Source organism: Tachysurus vachellii, chromosome 11 (assembly GCF_030014155.1).
Source record: "Tachysurus vachellii isolate PV-2020 chromosome 11, HZAU_Pvac_v1, whole genome shotgun sequence".
NCBI lineage: Eukaryota > Metazoa > Chordata > Actinopteri > Siluriformes > Bagridae > Tachysurus > Tachysurus vachellii.
In genome coordinates, this window is record NC_083470.1 from 23034670 (window position 1) to 23049593 (window position 14924).

Genomic DNA, 14924 nt, shown 5'->3' on the forward strand with positions numbered 1-14924 from the left:
GAATTAATTACAGCAATGATTCTGTTGTTCTCCCAGTTTGCAGCTCTTAAGAAAATCACCAAAGTGAAATGAGAACATTTGAGAACATCTCTCCATGTGTAATGCATCACCATCCAGGACTTACTCTCCCCATTTATTCATTTCATTTCGTGGCATTTAATATTCACTGCATCATCTGTTTAGGTCAAATTTGTTCCTTCTTACTCACAGCTTTCCAGGCTACAGGTGTGTGTGTGTGTGTGTGTGAGGTCATGTGGTACGTCTATATTCACTGTAAATATATAGTAAAGCTTTGTTCTAGGCAGTAGTTTCCCTGGGCATAATTCATTCTGTGTTTTTGGGTGGCTGTAAGAGACAACTTTTGAAATGTCACTGAAATAAAGCATGATTTCACTGTTGTTCTTATTAAAAACCACAATATTGAACTAACAAAGATCCCACACAGTTTTATTAAAGTCCCATATAAAATAGTCAGACGTTAGTCATGCTTTCCACCGGGTAGATTTGGAGCGAGCGCAGGTCTCGTTTTAATCAGGAACATTACGGCTGCTCCTCCGTTCAGCCCAATCAGGAGCCCGGCTTGACGCTGGTGCTGCATTATAGCGACTTGGCGTGCCTCTGTTTCTCATTGAGGTGTTCCTCAGCTGGGAGGCATTAAGCCTCTTCCTCCTGACTCGCTCAACCCCACACACCATACACGCTTTACCATCTGGAGAGTGTTTCAGCCTGCCACAGTCCATCACACACTCACACAAACGCTCACCTTCTCACACACTCCTTGATGTTTACGCACGTATTTATGCATAACGTCAGCATATACCTTAATAGATGTGTGCAGATGTTTTCATCTCCCTCTCACACACACACACACACACAACCACACAACTACAACCATGTGCACTTCTAACTTTTTGAAGATGTTTGAGAACAGGGGCGCCTTTCAGGGAGGCAGTTTGCTTTTATGAATGAACCCCCACCCCGTTTCTGCTAGTTGCCTGTTTTTTTTTTTATTTTATTTTTTCTTTTCTTCTGGTTTTAACAAGAGTCCAGCTTCATTGTTCAATTATATTAAGCATATGTTGAGAGGAAGTTGGGCAGACCGTGTGTGTGTGTGTGTACGTGTGTTTGTGCAACAGACCACATCTGGGACCCTGCATCTGGAACAGCTATAACTCCCATTTAAACAGAACCCTCAAAAAAAAAAAAAAAAAAGAACCCTTTATCTTTCTCCCCTATTTAAGGACTCGGTAACAAGAACAGAAAGTCATAAATTCTCTTTCCGTCTGCAGATCTGATCTTTGCCATGACATTGAAACGGCTAGTAGAAAAATGAACAGACCAGTTTAATAAGAACAGCCGTACCCCTGCTTTTAGAATAGAACGTGGCATAGAAGCCTTTATTATCGCCACATATACATTACAGTACAGTGGAATTCTTTTCTTCACATACCCCAACTGAGGAGGTTGGGGTCAGAGTGCAGGGGCAGGTATGATACAGTGCCCCTGGAGCAGGGAGGGTTGAGGGCCTTGCTCAAGGGCCCAACAGTGGCAGCTTGGCTGTGCTGGGCCTTGAACCCCGATCAACAACCCAGAGCCTTAACCAATTGAGCCACCACTGCCCCTATTTTCATGCCATTATCCAATCAGCCAGTCATGCGGCACGTGGACTGGTTCAAGGTGACAGGACGTCTACGGCAACTCAAATGACTAGTCTGTACAAATGAGCACATCAAATCTTAAGGCAGAAGACCATGTCATTGTCTATGCGAAGTGGATTCTGGGATGCTTTTCTGCTCAGCACGTTTGTACCGAGTGATTATCTGATCCGACGAGTTCTTGTCAGCTCAAAAATGATTCAGTGATTCATTATTCAATCCTTTTTGTCGAATCTCTTAAGGCTGTTGTTGAGCTGCGAAAAAAAGAACTGACAGATTTTTTTTTAAATATCCTCTGAACATGTACTGAAGCTTCTGACCTGAATGCAGTAAATTCATTTGCTGTAACATCTGAAATAATAAATGTTACTGTACGTTTTCTGTGTCTGTAGAAATCATTTGTTTTCCTGTGTAGCGTAATCTGGTCTAGGTACGTGCCAGTTGTCGGATGTTAGACAGACTGCATCAAGGTCTACTGCTAATGTTCTGCTGTTAAACATATTCCCTTTCTGTCTTGGGTTCTTCCTGTCAGTTTGTCATGTTTTATCGTTCGCAGTATCTGTGCTGTCGATTTCTAGTCATGTGAAAACAGCCTTTCTGGGAGGTCTGGTGTTAAATCCTTTCCTTTAGAGTTCTTTCTGGGTTTTAAAAACTTGTCAACTTCCTCGACGTAAATAACGGCGTGTCAAAGCGCATTCAGAGGTGTTTCGGTTCGGCGTCCGTCTTAAACCGTGCACGGGGATTCAAGTTGCGAATAATAAGCTGTGAATGCGAAGAAATAAACGGCGTTCTTTACACGCAGGTGCGCGAGAGCTTGTGGGCGATCATAATGGACTCGGTGGTGCCCTCAGACAAAGGCAACTACACCTGTTTGGTGGAAAATAAGTACGGCAGCATCAACCACACCTATCAGCTGGACGTCGTCGGTAAGCTTGCACGTATTCCGTGCCTTTTATTTCCTTGTTTGTTTGGATTATTTTTGCACATACTGTAGAGCAGGATTAATTAAGTCCTCGCTATGTGTTTGTAATTATGCTAGGACTTGTTTAATCTTGTTAAAGATTCCTGCGCGTGGTTTTAAATCACCGGACCAATTTTGTCCATTTTATAGCTAATGTATAAAAAGGTTTCAAATAAATGGCCAAAAATGTACACGTTACGTTAACTGGATTTAGTCATATGCAAATGTTGGGTAATTATATGTCGGTTCAATTCCAGTAACGGGTTACCCTGCTTTACCGAAGTAAATAGATGGGAAGGGGGAAATATCACGTAGCTGTCAAGAACCGCCACTTCTTTATTGATGAGGGACTGGAAAGTGTTTATTAAGTCGTCTCTGTGTGAAAGCTGGAAATGTGCCCTCACGATGAAGTCAGAGCGTTTGGAATAAATTAGCACGAAGCTGCCGATCGACTGGCACGGATGATATTTACACACGGAGCAAGCGGTTTATAAATCAATGCCTCATCCCTGTGCGGACTTCATTCAGCCGGGACACAAACAGCGTAGCATAGATACATACTCATCCGCCCTTTCTGATTCAGTGACATTTCTATAAGCACTCTGGTTTTGCTTGGAGACTAATCCTCGGCGCCACCGTGCTCAGCGAGAGTGAAAACAGGCACTCTTATCCCATGCTGGCACGCAGTTGCTCCAGACGCAGTGCTTCATTAGCTGCCCCTCCTTCAGCACAAGCTGTGCTTCGCAGACTTCGTTCGACTTTATACAGTTACAATCTGGACTTTTCGCATGATGACGACTCTGTAGAACGTTTAGATTGTCGTAGGATAAGACCTTAGTGTAACGTATGCAGGGAATTTGACTAGGGTGCCTAGTATTGTTTGTGTCCGCCTCCTCCTACAGCCCAGCTTTAACCACAAAGAATCAGAAGTTCTCAAGTTGCCTTAGAAGCATTATGTGTATCATGTGTATCATGTCTGAAAGAAGGAGATTCACATTCTTACTAATGAGTGTTTTTCAGCTTCTCAGTTTGTGTCTCTTGTCTCTGCGTATGTTTACCCCCCCCTTTCAGAGCGTTCGCCTCACAGGCCCATCCTCCAAGCCGGCCTGCCTGCTAATCGTACAGCAGTGGTGGGAAGCGACGTGGAGTTCGAATGCAAAGTCTTTAGTGACCCGCAACCACACATTCAGTGGCTCAAACACATCGAGGTCAACGGCAGCAAAGTAGGAGAAGACGGTCTGCGATACGTCAGAGTCATAAAGGTAACCATCAACCCGTCGTACCCTTAAACAGCGAGGTCTTATATCGGATTCGTGTCTTCGTGTCTAGTTTAGTAAATGTTTTATAGACGAATGTCCATGACGTATCTACATCAATGTCTTTGCTAATTATGAAATGTAACTAATGAATCACATCATATTTTAGGTTCTATAGGTTTCTATTATCTTCAGTAACCACTCATGAAAGTCTTTAATGTCGACCGATTCATTGGCACTTGTTTGGTTTTTCGTTGCCACTTTTTGCCAAATAACAATGAAGTGAACATTTCTTCCATGAGCAGTGCGCACTAGGAAAACGTAACCCAGCCCCTGGCAAGCAATCATAATTCACTCTGTCAGCGGAAATGGCCAGTCTGTACCTCTGCCGCTACATCCTCATTTAGTCACCGTGTCATCTCGTTACGCAACGCTCTCTGTATGCTCAGGCAACCTGGCTTTGACCTCTGACCTCTGTTTGACCTCCGCAGCACTCTGGGGTCAACAGCTCGGACACGCAGGTACTGACGCTGTACAACGTGACGGAGGAGGCGAGTGGGGAGTATATTTGTAAAGTGTCCAATTATATAGGCCAAGCCAACCAGTCCGCATGGCTCACCGTCACTAAACACGCCTCCACAGGTAACGCACCACTTACAGGAGCCCCGGGGAGATACAAAGCAGAAATACAGATGGATAAACAAAGAAGCTTAACAGGCAGTTAGGAAACAACTCTGACATCTCCCTCTTCTCCTCCTTCCCCCCCCTCCTTTCCTTGGTGCCCTGGACTGTTACTGACGCCATGGAAAAACCCAGCAGAGCCAACTTGAAGTGTTTGAGCTTTCACACTGGACTCCTTCCCTTTTCTCCTCTCCACTTCACCAGTACCCTTGTGCCATCCTAATAAGGGTACATTTCTTACTCTCTGTCAAATTAGTTTTTCATGCCTGGCGTTCAAAGGCTTTTCCACCCGAGCCAAGAGACCAGGCATGCCTCAGTCTTTATCAGGCATGTAACCCCCCACACCCCCCACCTGATCAGCTGACCTGACTTATTTCTGAGTCTTTCATCCTTTTCTTTCTCTTCTTCTTGTCTCGCTCTTATCTGTCTATAGGTGTGTGATGGAGTGATCTTTTTTTTTTTTTTTTTTTATCCCATTCCTACTTCCACAGAAATCATGAATAGTCCCATAGGATAATTGACCCATTTTCCCCAATCCCAAAGGAATCCTGCCCTGTCCATTCCCACAGGAATCCTGCCCTGTCCAATCCTGCCCTTTCCTGAAGGAATTCTGCCCAGTCCCATAGGAAGTCTGATTAATCCTGACCACCCCAATATGAATTCAGATCAATTTCATCAACTTGCATAGGAATTCTGACTAGTCCTGCCCATCCCTTAAGGATTTCCAGCCACTCCTTCCCAAATTTAAAGGAATTCCGACCAACCCTTCCCCAATCCCATTGGACAATTGACCAATCCTGCCCACTCCCATAGGATTTCCGCACAATCCTCCCCATTTTTTGTAGGAATTCTAACCAATCCTACTGGTATCTTTAGGAATTTAAGCCCACAGGTTCCCAGTCCTGTCTTCTTTTTTTTTTTTTTTTAAAACAATGTTTTTATCTTCTGTTCTCTTCCTATTCTTTCCTTTTCCGTTTTCATTCGATTAGATTTTCTACTGCTCGTCTTGCCTTCATGAGTCCAGCTCTTTTTGAGTTCCTTCTCTGCTGGGTGGAGTTCCATGTGGCCCATCTCGTGCATGTAGAGATGGACTGTAGGGTGGTGAGGTTGGTTAATACCCAGCCCCATCCTCATCCTCAAATTGATTCCTTATCTCTAGGTGTGGGTTTCCTTGGCAGGTGGAGCGCTCTTCTTCTACTAACCAAAGATCTAATCACCAGTTTATCTGCAGGGTCATCGCTGGAGCCGCGAGAACAACCGTCGTTTCTTCTCTAAAGAACGGTTGATAGCTATGTGGACCTCTATCTCCTTCCATGATCAATTTTCAGATCTTTTTCCTTCTGGGTGCTCTTTCAAAAAAAAAGAAAAAAAAAAACAAGCAAACAAAAAAACAACTGCTCTGTTCTCTCATGTTATAAACCTCTCTCTCTCTTTCTCTCTCTCTCTCCTCTGGGTTTATTTCCGGTGCTCTCCTGCCTCATCCTGTGATTCTTGTCTCTAGACGGCAGGTGTCAACACCACGGATAAGGAGATGGAGGTGCTGGAGATCAAGAATGTGTCTTTAAAGGACGCTGGGGTGTACACGTGCTTGGCTGGCAACTCTATCGGCCATTCCCATCACTCTGCATGGTTGACTGTCTATGAAGGTATCTACGGTTCTTTTGGTGCTTTATTTTTCGGTTTTTCCCTCTCTCCTCCTCCTCCTCCTCCTCCTCCACGCCCAAAGGGTCACGTTCGGCCGCACCACTTCGATTTCACCGTAACAGCCTGTAATTAAACACGCACTCAGGATTTGTTACAATTGGCAGGATACAATCACAAGCCATCACGACGTTGTAAGCTGAAACCGCTAAAGCAACAGTACTATAAATCGATATCAGCCGAATCTGACGCTATTCCGGAATATTCTGATTACCGTACGGATTTGAACGAAGACGTTAAATGGACACAGCTTTCTCGTCTTACCCCAAGGTTGGTTTAATCATGCGGTCAAAGAAAGTGAACTTTTTATTTTTTTACATATTTGGCCAAATCCACAAATTTCGTCACCATCCCCGGTGGTTACTGCGGCTGAAACGATCCCATCCCGTGTGGAAGCTGCTTCCTCCGTGCGGTTCAGCCGCTCCTTCGCGATGTACGGAAGGAAGGCGAACTTCTTTTCTTTCTCTCTCGGGTTAAAATGGAAGCGGAAAGCCAAGTCAAACGCCTCACAATCAACAGAATCGTGTACGAGGCTGCTTCTAATTACCTCGTCCTACGAGGTTTGTTTTAATGTTTTACCGACTACTATAATTGAAGCATCTAGTTTACAGCAAGCTATTTTAGCTGTTTAATCAACAGATTTAAAGTTAAATCGTAGGCAGGCGGGTAGCGATTTGACACGGCTACAGACGTTCCATTTTTAACCGTCACTTTTCTTTCTTTTCTTTTCTCCTCTTTATTAATATATCCCTTTCATATTAATATCTGTGTTGGGTGGGGGGAAAAAATCGACAAGGCTTCCAAAGAGTGCATTTTTTTTTTTTTTTTTTTTGCCAACATCATTTCTTCTACTGAAATGAATTTCTGGCACACGCTTTGGGATCACTTTGATAAAACGGCATCCCTCCAGGGCTCGGGAGTGGATTTTGGTTTATCAAGTCACTTGTCAATCAATCAAAGCGTTAACGCTGGCGTCGTGGAAAGAGTGTGTTGGGTGTCGGTGTTCAGCATGAAACAAGCTTTTCCATATCTATCTCTTATCGCTGTTCTTTTGCACAGGGTTTCCAACCATTATCTCGATTAAATAAATACACACACAAGATATTTATCGATCTTTATTTCAGTCAGTGTTAGACAAATCATTCCATGTATTTTTATTATTATTATTATTATTATTTGTTTTATTTTACATTCCTAGATGTGTGTTTTAGAGAATTGTATCTTTCTTGTTCATTGTACTCTTTTTCCCTCTCCACCGGACCGCATGCATCCAAGTCTAATAACTCGAGCCTTAAGGCTAGAGAAAATTGCTTCCTTAGAGTAAGAAACAGCTTTATCATTCAGATTTATCTTGTAACATTACCCCATGACCTAGCTCTCCGATTATGCGCTGTTGACATGTACCATCTGGGCTAGAACAGAGCCTCTCGTCTCAGCCAACACATGCATACGAAACGCAGTTTATTTCCCAAGAGTCTGCTCGCTTTAAATCAAGCCGGCCAGTCCGACGAAGCCGCGCGACCGCTCGCGTCGCAGCCTGCGAGTCTTTTTGTGACCGATAACGCAGGACGTTTTAGTAGACGAAAGGCTGCCAAGTGTCACAAGCAGTAGTTTCATTCCGTCTCCCAGCACATAAGCAGAAGAATGCAGTCTGAAACCCGATGCTTGAAAGACGTGATTATGGCCCTACAATAGGAGTTTGTGCTCTGTGTCGTGTGGCAGTGTGTTTTGCTCTACATTTTGTTTTGTGTGTGTGGTGTTTTTGGGTGGGTGGGTTTGGGGGTGTACATGTAAAGGCATGCTTGTTGTGTGTTAAATTGTGACTTTAAGGATAAAGCACATGTCGTCTTCCCTGCGTCCCCATAACACACAAACCCACCTCACGTTTTTTGTGCCGCCCGTGAACGACGTGTCTCTCCCGAGCAGCCTTGCCTCCAACCCCGGTGCCCAGCCAGACTTACCTGGAGGTGCTGATTTACTGCGTGGGATTCTTCGTCATCTGCGCGATGATCGTGACCGCCATGGTGTACAAGATGCACAGATCCACCAAGAAGAGCGACTTCAACAGCCAGGTGGCCGTACACAAGCTGGCCAAGAGCATCCCACTGCGCAGACAGGTAACAGAAAGTAGATAGGGGGTTTGATCTACTCTACTCCACACATGCGCGGGAAATAAATACACTATACGCTATGCGATGAGTGTGTGTGTGCGTGAAACATACAACATTTAGATCTGTTTTAATCGGAATCGAGAAGTGCTGTGGTGTAAATGTCAGTTTATGACTCCTCAAATATCTAGCTGCTGTGCATGAAATCCTCACAAGCGTATGAAGGACACTTTTCTCGTAGCAGTTAAGTTTTTGATTACTGTGAAATGCATGCACACACACACACACACACACACACGCACACATTCACAAGTCAGTGTTCACACTGTGTGATGCTGTGCCAGCGAGCAGAGAGTAACCTGTAGGTTTTTCCATGCAGGTGTCTGTGGACTCGAGCTCATCCATGCACTCAGGGGTGATGCTGGTCAGACCATCACGCCTCTCGTCAAGTGGCTCCCCCATGCTGTCTGGAGTGTCAGAGTACGAGCTGCCGCAAGATCCACGTTGGGAGCTGCCTCGCGACAAGTAAACACACACGTACACATTTACATCATCGTCCCAGTCAAACCGTCTTGGTGAAGACTTTATATTTAAAACTATTTTCTATAGAAACTTTCCATACAATTCAAGCCCAAGTGTGTAGAGGAGCTTAGAGTAACAATGCCTGAGGAAAGTCACTGAACTCTACATTCATTCCGCTTAGACCAAGATCTTCCAAGCCTAAAATATACACCAATATGATGATATACTGCCTAGAGTCTGGAAAATTGGGATTTATCTCTAAACCTTCAAAGTAGTTTAGTTATCTCTGACTGATAAATATTCTGCCTGGGAGTTGTGCAGTTTGACATCTGATCCTGGTTTATTTTGTAGTCCTTCCCAACACCAAACAAATCAAATCCATCATTTATTTTCTCTCTCTCTGTCTTTTAGGCTGGTCCTGGGGAAACCTCTGGGCGAAGGCTGCTTCGGCCAAGTGGTTATGGGAGAGGTCGTGGGGATGGACAAAGACAAACCTAACCGTGTCACCAAAGTGGCTGTCAAGATGCTCAAATGTGAGGGATTTTAAAAATTTTTTAAGGCTGTTTATGTAAGGAATAAAACATGGCACTCTCATTATAGTTACTGCTATAGTTCTGCATCCGATCCCTTCGCATAGCAAAACGATCCACCGATGAACTTCCGTGAGAGAACTGATCTCCACCTTTGAATATCGTCCTCTAATCCACATGCATTAAAATCACATTCCAGTCACATTCAGCTTCAGATCTGCTTTATGCACGTCAAGTTCGGGCCTGCCGTTGGCACAATGCCCTGCGGAAAGAGACGCGGATCATAACAAAAGGCCTTGATGTATGCCTGGCTTTATAACTGCAAGACAAAAAATCCGCCTTGGGAAGGCAAAAGTCAATTTATCTCACGCGGATATATCCTTATGTTGCGCGTGAGTCATAATACCGCGCTGTTAACTGTTTATGGACGAAACGAACGAACCATTTATTCAGTTCTTTCTTTTTTTTAAAAAATACTGCGACGTAGCATAGATCTACAGCTTACTAGTAGCTTGACCCTGTCGCTATGGCGATATAAAGAGAAACCTGTAATGTAGTTGTAGGTACTGTGGTCCATTTCGGTTTCTTTCGCTCTCACTGCTCTCTCGGCACAAGGTGTAACGGTTTTTCGTTTCGTCTCTGCTAGGATCGCTAAGATCTGTTTTTGTCTCTGGTGTAACTTATGTTTGACACCTCAATATTTTAGTTCTGGTTTTTGACTATGAATTATCTGTCACTTTAAAACGAGAATGTTAATAAATGGCTTCATTTCTGTCTGTGGGGTTTTTTTTTTTTTTTTTTGACAGCTGATGCCACAGAGAAGGACCTGTCAGATCTGATCTCAGAAATGGAGATGATGAAAATAATCGGCAAGCACAAAAACATAATCAACCTGCTGGGAGCCTGCACACAGGATGGTAAGAGAGATGGAGATAAAGAAAGAAAGGGAGTTTAATTTCATGATCCGGTGACTGATGACTCATTCCGCATGCGTCAAAGTGGGGATCGTCAATTTACTTAATGGAGACGGACGTTCTGATGCTTTTTTTTTTTTTTTTTTTTTTTTTTTGCCATTTCCTCTTAATCTTCATCTTAATCTTGTTAATCTCATAAAAGGAAAATGAAACCGTCAGTGGTACATGACAAAATGATGCTCAATCCTTTTCGTTGTGTAGGGTATTGCACGGTGTTTATACAGTATGCGTAACCGTTTGTTGTTCTTTCAGGTCCTCTTTACGTCATCGTGGAGTACGCGTCAAAAGGGAACCTGCGCGAGTACCTGAGGGCCCGTCGGCCTCCTGGTATGGAATACTGCTACAACCCGGACCAGGTACCTGTCGAGACGGTGTCCATCAAGGACCTGGTGTCCTGCGCCTACCAGGTGGCTCGCGGCATGGAGTACTTGGCCTCCAAAAAGGTAGAAGTCCCATTAAGTCTGTTAAATCGAGGTCAACTAATTCAAAGCCTCTCTGTCCTGTCTTTACACTATTATATTAATGTGTGTGCGTGCGTGTGTGTGTTTTTAGTGTATCCATAGAGACCTAGCAGCACGTAATGTTCTTGTGACTGATGACAATGTGATGAAGATCGCAGACTTTGGCTTGGCCAGAGACATCCACCATATTGATTACTACAAGAAAACCACCAATGTGAGTATCAGGAGCACGGTGCAGTCCAACATGCAGTTTCTGGATTCTGCTCATGTGTGGTGTTCTGGGTTAAACACCTCACACGGTCAAATAGCAACATTTTAATATCAACGTGTAAAAATAGCAACTCATTTGGTAAGCCAGTGCCCGCTGTAGGCTCGGGTTCTGGTACTTCTGCTGAGCCCAAAGTGGTCTTCCTCAAGGTCTTCCTCTTTGATTAAATGCTACTCACTCAATTTTTTTATTATTTTTTTTTTCTTTGTATTTTCTATATATAGTGTGTGTGTGTGTGTGTGTGTGTGTGTGTGTGTGTGTGTGTGTGTGTGTGTGTGTGTGTGTGTATATATATATATATATTTTTTTTTTTATTATATTTATTTTTGCGTGATTCTGTATAAACTCTAGAAAATCCAAGTGTGTGAATTACATTTATAGATTTAATTCCCACTGTTGCACAGGACCTTTTGATAGAAGATAACTGATTAGATTTTCCTACATTTTAGCAATCTTAAATTAGTGAGGAATCCTTTTTTATTTTTTTATTTATTTTTTTTTCTCATTCATTTTAAAATATTTTTATGACTGCATTTGTTTTATGTTGTTGTTTTTTTTTTCGTTTTTGTTAAGCTGCTTCCTCAACCACCTTTTCTTTATTTATATATTTTCTGGAAGATACCCAAGCCACAGTAAAATAAAGAAAGTAGAAAGTAAATAAATCCATTTGTGGCTGTTTGCCAGAATTCGGCCACAGGATTCAGACTTCCGACCGTCTCTCTCACGTTACCGTCTAGACGTTGCTATTTGTTCTTGTAGAATAAATACAGTGTACCTTACAGCTCTGCTTCTCAGTCCTAATACGGATACGCTTCACATTCGCCACAAGTTTTTGCCTTTCATGCTCTCGAGTGCCTTTTTAATCACCTGATGCGGTGAATTGTTCGACGTTATCGATCCGTGCTTAAAGACGTGACTGGCTTTTGTTCGCCGCAGGGACGACTGCCGGTAAAGTGGATGGCTCCAGAAGCATTGTTTGACCGAATCTACACCCACCAGAGCGACGTGTAAGTCACACAGCTTTGTATTCTTACGTAATCCGCACAAAAGCATTTCTAATTAATACATGATGTACTTTTGTGTGGTCTAGGTGGTCTTTTGGGGTGCTGCTCTGGGAGATCTTTACTCTGGGTGGCTCTCCGTACCCTGGCGTCCCTGTCGAGGAGCTGTTCAAACTGCTGAAGGAGGGTCACCGAATGGACCGCCCCTCCACATGCACCCATGAACTGTGAGCTTGTTTATATGACTGAAATGTTTTAGAGAGTTTTTCTTTTGCACGTTTGCGTGGTTTACTCGACTCGCTTATTCTCTGTTCAGATATATGATGATGAGGGACTGCTGGCATGCTGCGCCATCTCAGAGACCCACCTTCAAACAGCTTGTGGAAGATCTGGATCGCACTCTCTCCATGACGTCGAATCAGGTCAGACTTCGCATCTGTCCCGTTAACCTGCTAGCTTCGGGAATAACGTTTGTTTTCTGTCATTAACAATCTTCAATAGTATATAAAGTGAATATTACCGATATGTTTACTGCCAGGGGGCACGGTGGCTTAGTGGTTAGCACATTCGTCTCACACCTCCAGGGTCGGGGGTTCGATTCCCGCCTCCGCCTTGTGTGTGTGGAGTTTGCATGTTCTCCCCGTGCCTCGGGGTTTTCCTCCGGGTACTCCGGTTTCCTCCCCCGGTCCAAAGACATGCATGGTAGGTTGATTGGCATCTCTGGAAAATTGTCCGTAGTGTGCGAGTGAATGAGTGTGTGAGGTGAATGAGTGTGTGTGCCCTGATGCCCTGTGTGCCCTGATGCCCCGTGTCCCTTGATGCCCGATGACGCCTGAGATAGTCGATGACCCGAGATAGTTCGGATAAGCGGTAGAAAATGAATGAATGACTGTTTACTGCCCTCCATATACAGCCTTCCTCATGTAAATATAACATCTAACAAGCGAAGAGAAAAATAAACGAGGCTGTTTAAATGGCCACAGTCCTTGTCTCATCTACCTGAATGCAGCGACACATCAGACAGACAGACAGACAGACAAGAACTCAGACAGACAGACAGGCAAAGCAACACAGTATATAAATGTGATCTTGCTTGTGTGGTGATGCTTTTCTGCTCACCACCATTACAGAGTGTGATTATTTGAGTTAGCTCAAATCCACAAGATAAATACTGATAAAGCAATTTATTTATTTTTTTATAAACAACGTTATTTTTTCTTACAAATACTGTGCTCTTTTTGTTCAGGAATATCTGGACCTGTCAGTCAGTCTGGACCAGTACTCTCCCAGTTTTCCAGACACGCGCAGCTCCACCTGTTCCTCCGGCGAAGACTCCGTGTTTTCCCACGAGCCCAGCGCCGATGAACCCTGCCTGCCTAAATTTCCCCCAAATCCTAACCGCTTGATAGCGTTCAAAAAGCGTTGAGCTCACTTCACATGCTGTAGCTTGCTTCTAAGCTGGACTTCATTCATGGACCCTAGAAGACAATGCTTGAAGACAGCGGATGAGGATGGATTAAGATGTGGCTCATGTTAAGACTTCAAAGCATTGAGTCGTCATTTCATTATTTACAGACCCACTCTATAGGGCACTTGGGACAATTTTTACAATTTTTTTTTTTGGGATCCATCTTTCTCATCTCTGGACTTTTAAAAAAAAAAAAAAAAAAGAAGCCGGACGAAGTGGAATTGGGACGTAAACGGTGCCTGTTACACACATTGGAAACACAGGTTTTTCATTTCAAATGAACAAGGATATCTCTCTCCATCACAATTCCTTCCGAAAATTTATAAATATGAATATATATGTGTGTATATATATATATATATATATATTTACACACTACTTTTATCTTTATTACATTCATTGATTTTGTGGCTTTTTTTTGTATCTCTATGTCCAGTGGTTCATTTATGGGCATTTCTGGAAGAGGGACAAAGCATTTGTCTACATAAAAAAAAAATATGCTAATATTCTATGAATTGATAGCAGGCCAGTTTTTTTTTGTACTGATTGTTTTTTTGTTTTTTTTTGTTGTTGTTGTTGCTGTATACTCTTAACGGTGGTAAGCTAACGTAGCTCGGGGCCGCTGCTAGCTTTTTCAATGACGTTCATTACATCCTCAAGACTAGTTAAGCTATGTAATTATAGGCTGTTTTAGTAGAAATCATTCCCATGTGTTAACGGCTGCTTCTGTATTAAAAGTAGCCTCAGAATGGTACTTTTTAATGGTTTTGAGGTTATTTAAAAAAAAAAAAAAAAGGAAAAAAAAAGACACGCACACAAACACTAGAAATTTGCGAATTTAAGATGTGCCTTGGGAACTGTAACGTGTTTTGACTTCCATGTAATGGATTGACTGTGTATAAAAGCAAAAGCCGCCGTTCCGTCTCGAAGGAGAAGGAATCACGGACCACTTATGTCACTGTATAAAGCATTAAATAAAAAGCTATTGAAAAACGAATCGGAGACTTCAAAGTTTGGAACGAACTTCATAAACAGCCTCATAAATATCCGTTATATTTACAACAGGAGAGAGTTTACAACGGTAAATTGTATTAGCGACGCTAAAGCAGCCTCTTCGATCCTCTGATTGATGGATCTGTAGCCGAATCGCACGTTTTTTTTTTTTGTTTTGTTTTGTTTTTTTTTTTTCTTTCACCACGCTATGAATAAAATATTAAGGGCTAGCAATGACGCTGGCCAGGAAACGACTTCTGTTAACATGCATAATCTGTATGCTAGTGAAGCTTGGGGTTGCTGCTAGCATTTTTAGTTGCATTCGCTACTTACCTTCGAGATGAG

General features: G+C 43.1%; 1 protein-coding gene across 4 annotated transcripts in view; it reads left to right on the forward strand.

Moving 5' to 3' along the window:
• Positions 1-14583, forward strand: part of fgfr1a (fibroblast growth factor receptor 1a) — a 32140-nt gene extending 17557 nt beyond the window's left edge. The window contains exons 6-18 of one of the 4 annotated variants that reach the window (XM_060880855.1): positions 2458-2581; positions 3688-3878; positions 4364-4514; positions 8181-8377; positions 8742-8887; positions 9296-9417; positions 10221-10331; positions 10641-10831; positions 10941-11063; positions 12054-12124; positions 12208-12345; positions 12435-12540; positions 13365-14583. In XM_060880855.1, coding sequence (XP_060736838.1) covers positions 2458-2581; positions 3688-3878; positions 4364-4514; positions 8181-8377; positions 8742-8887; positions 9296-9417; positions 10221-10331; positions 10641-10831; positions 10941-11063; positions 12054-12124; positions 12208-12345; positions 12435-12540; positions 13365-13544 — 1851 coding nt within the window. In that variant the 3' untranslated portion in view covers positions 13545-14583. Of the gene's footprint in view, positions 1-2457; positions 2582-3687; positions 3879-4363; positions 4515-6054; positions 6200-8180; positions 8378-8741; positions 8888-9295; positions 9418-10220; positions 10332-10640; positions 10832-10940; positions 11064-12053; positions 12125-12207; positions 12346-12434; positions 12541-13364 lie in introns of all 4 variants that reach the window. The other 3 variants (XM_060880856.1, XM_060880858.1, XM_060880859.1) reach the window with 3 other exon arrangements.
• The last annotated feature ends 341 nt before the right edge of the window (positions 14584-14924 follow it).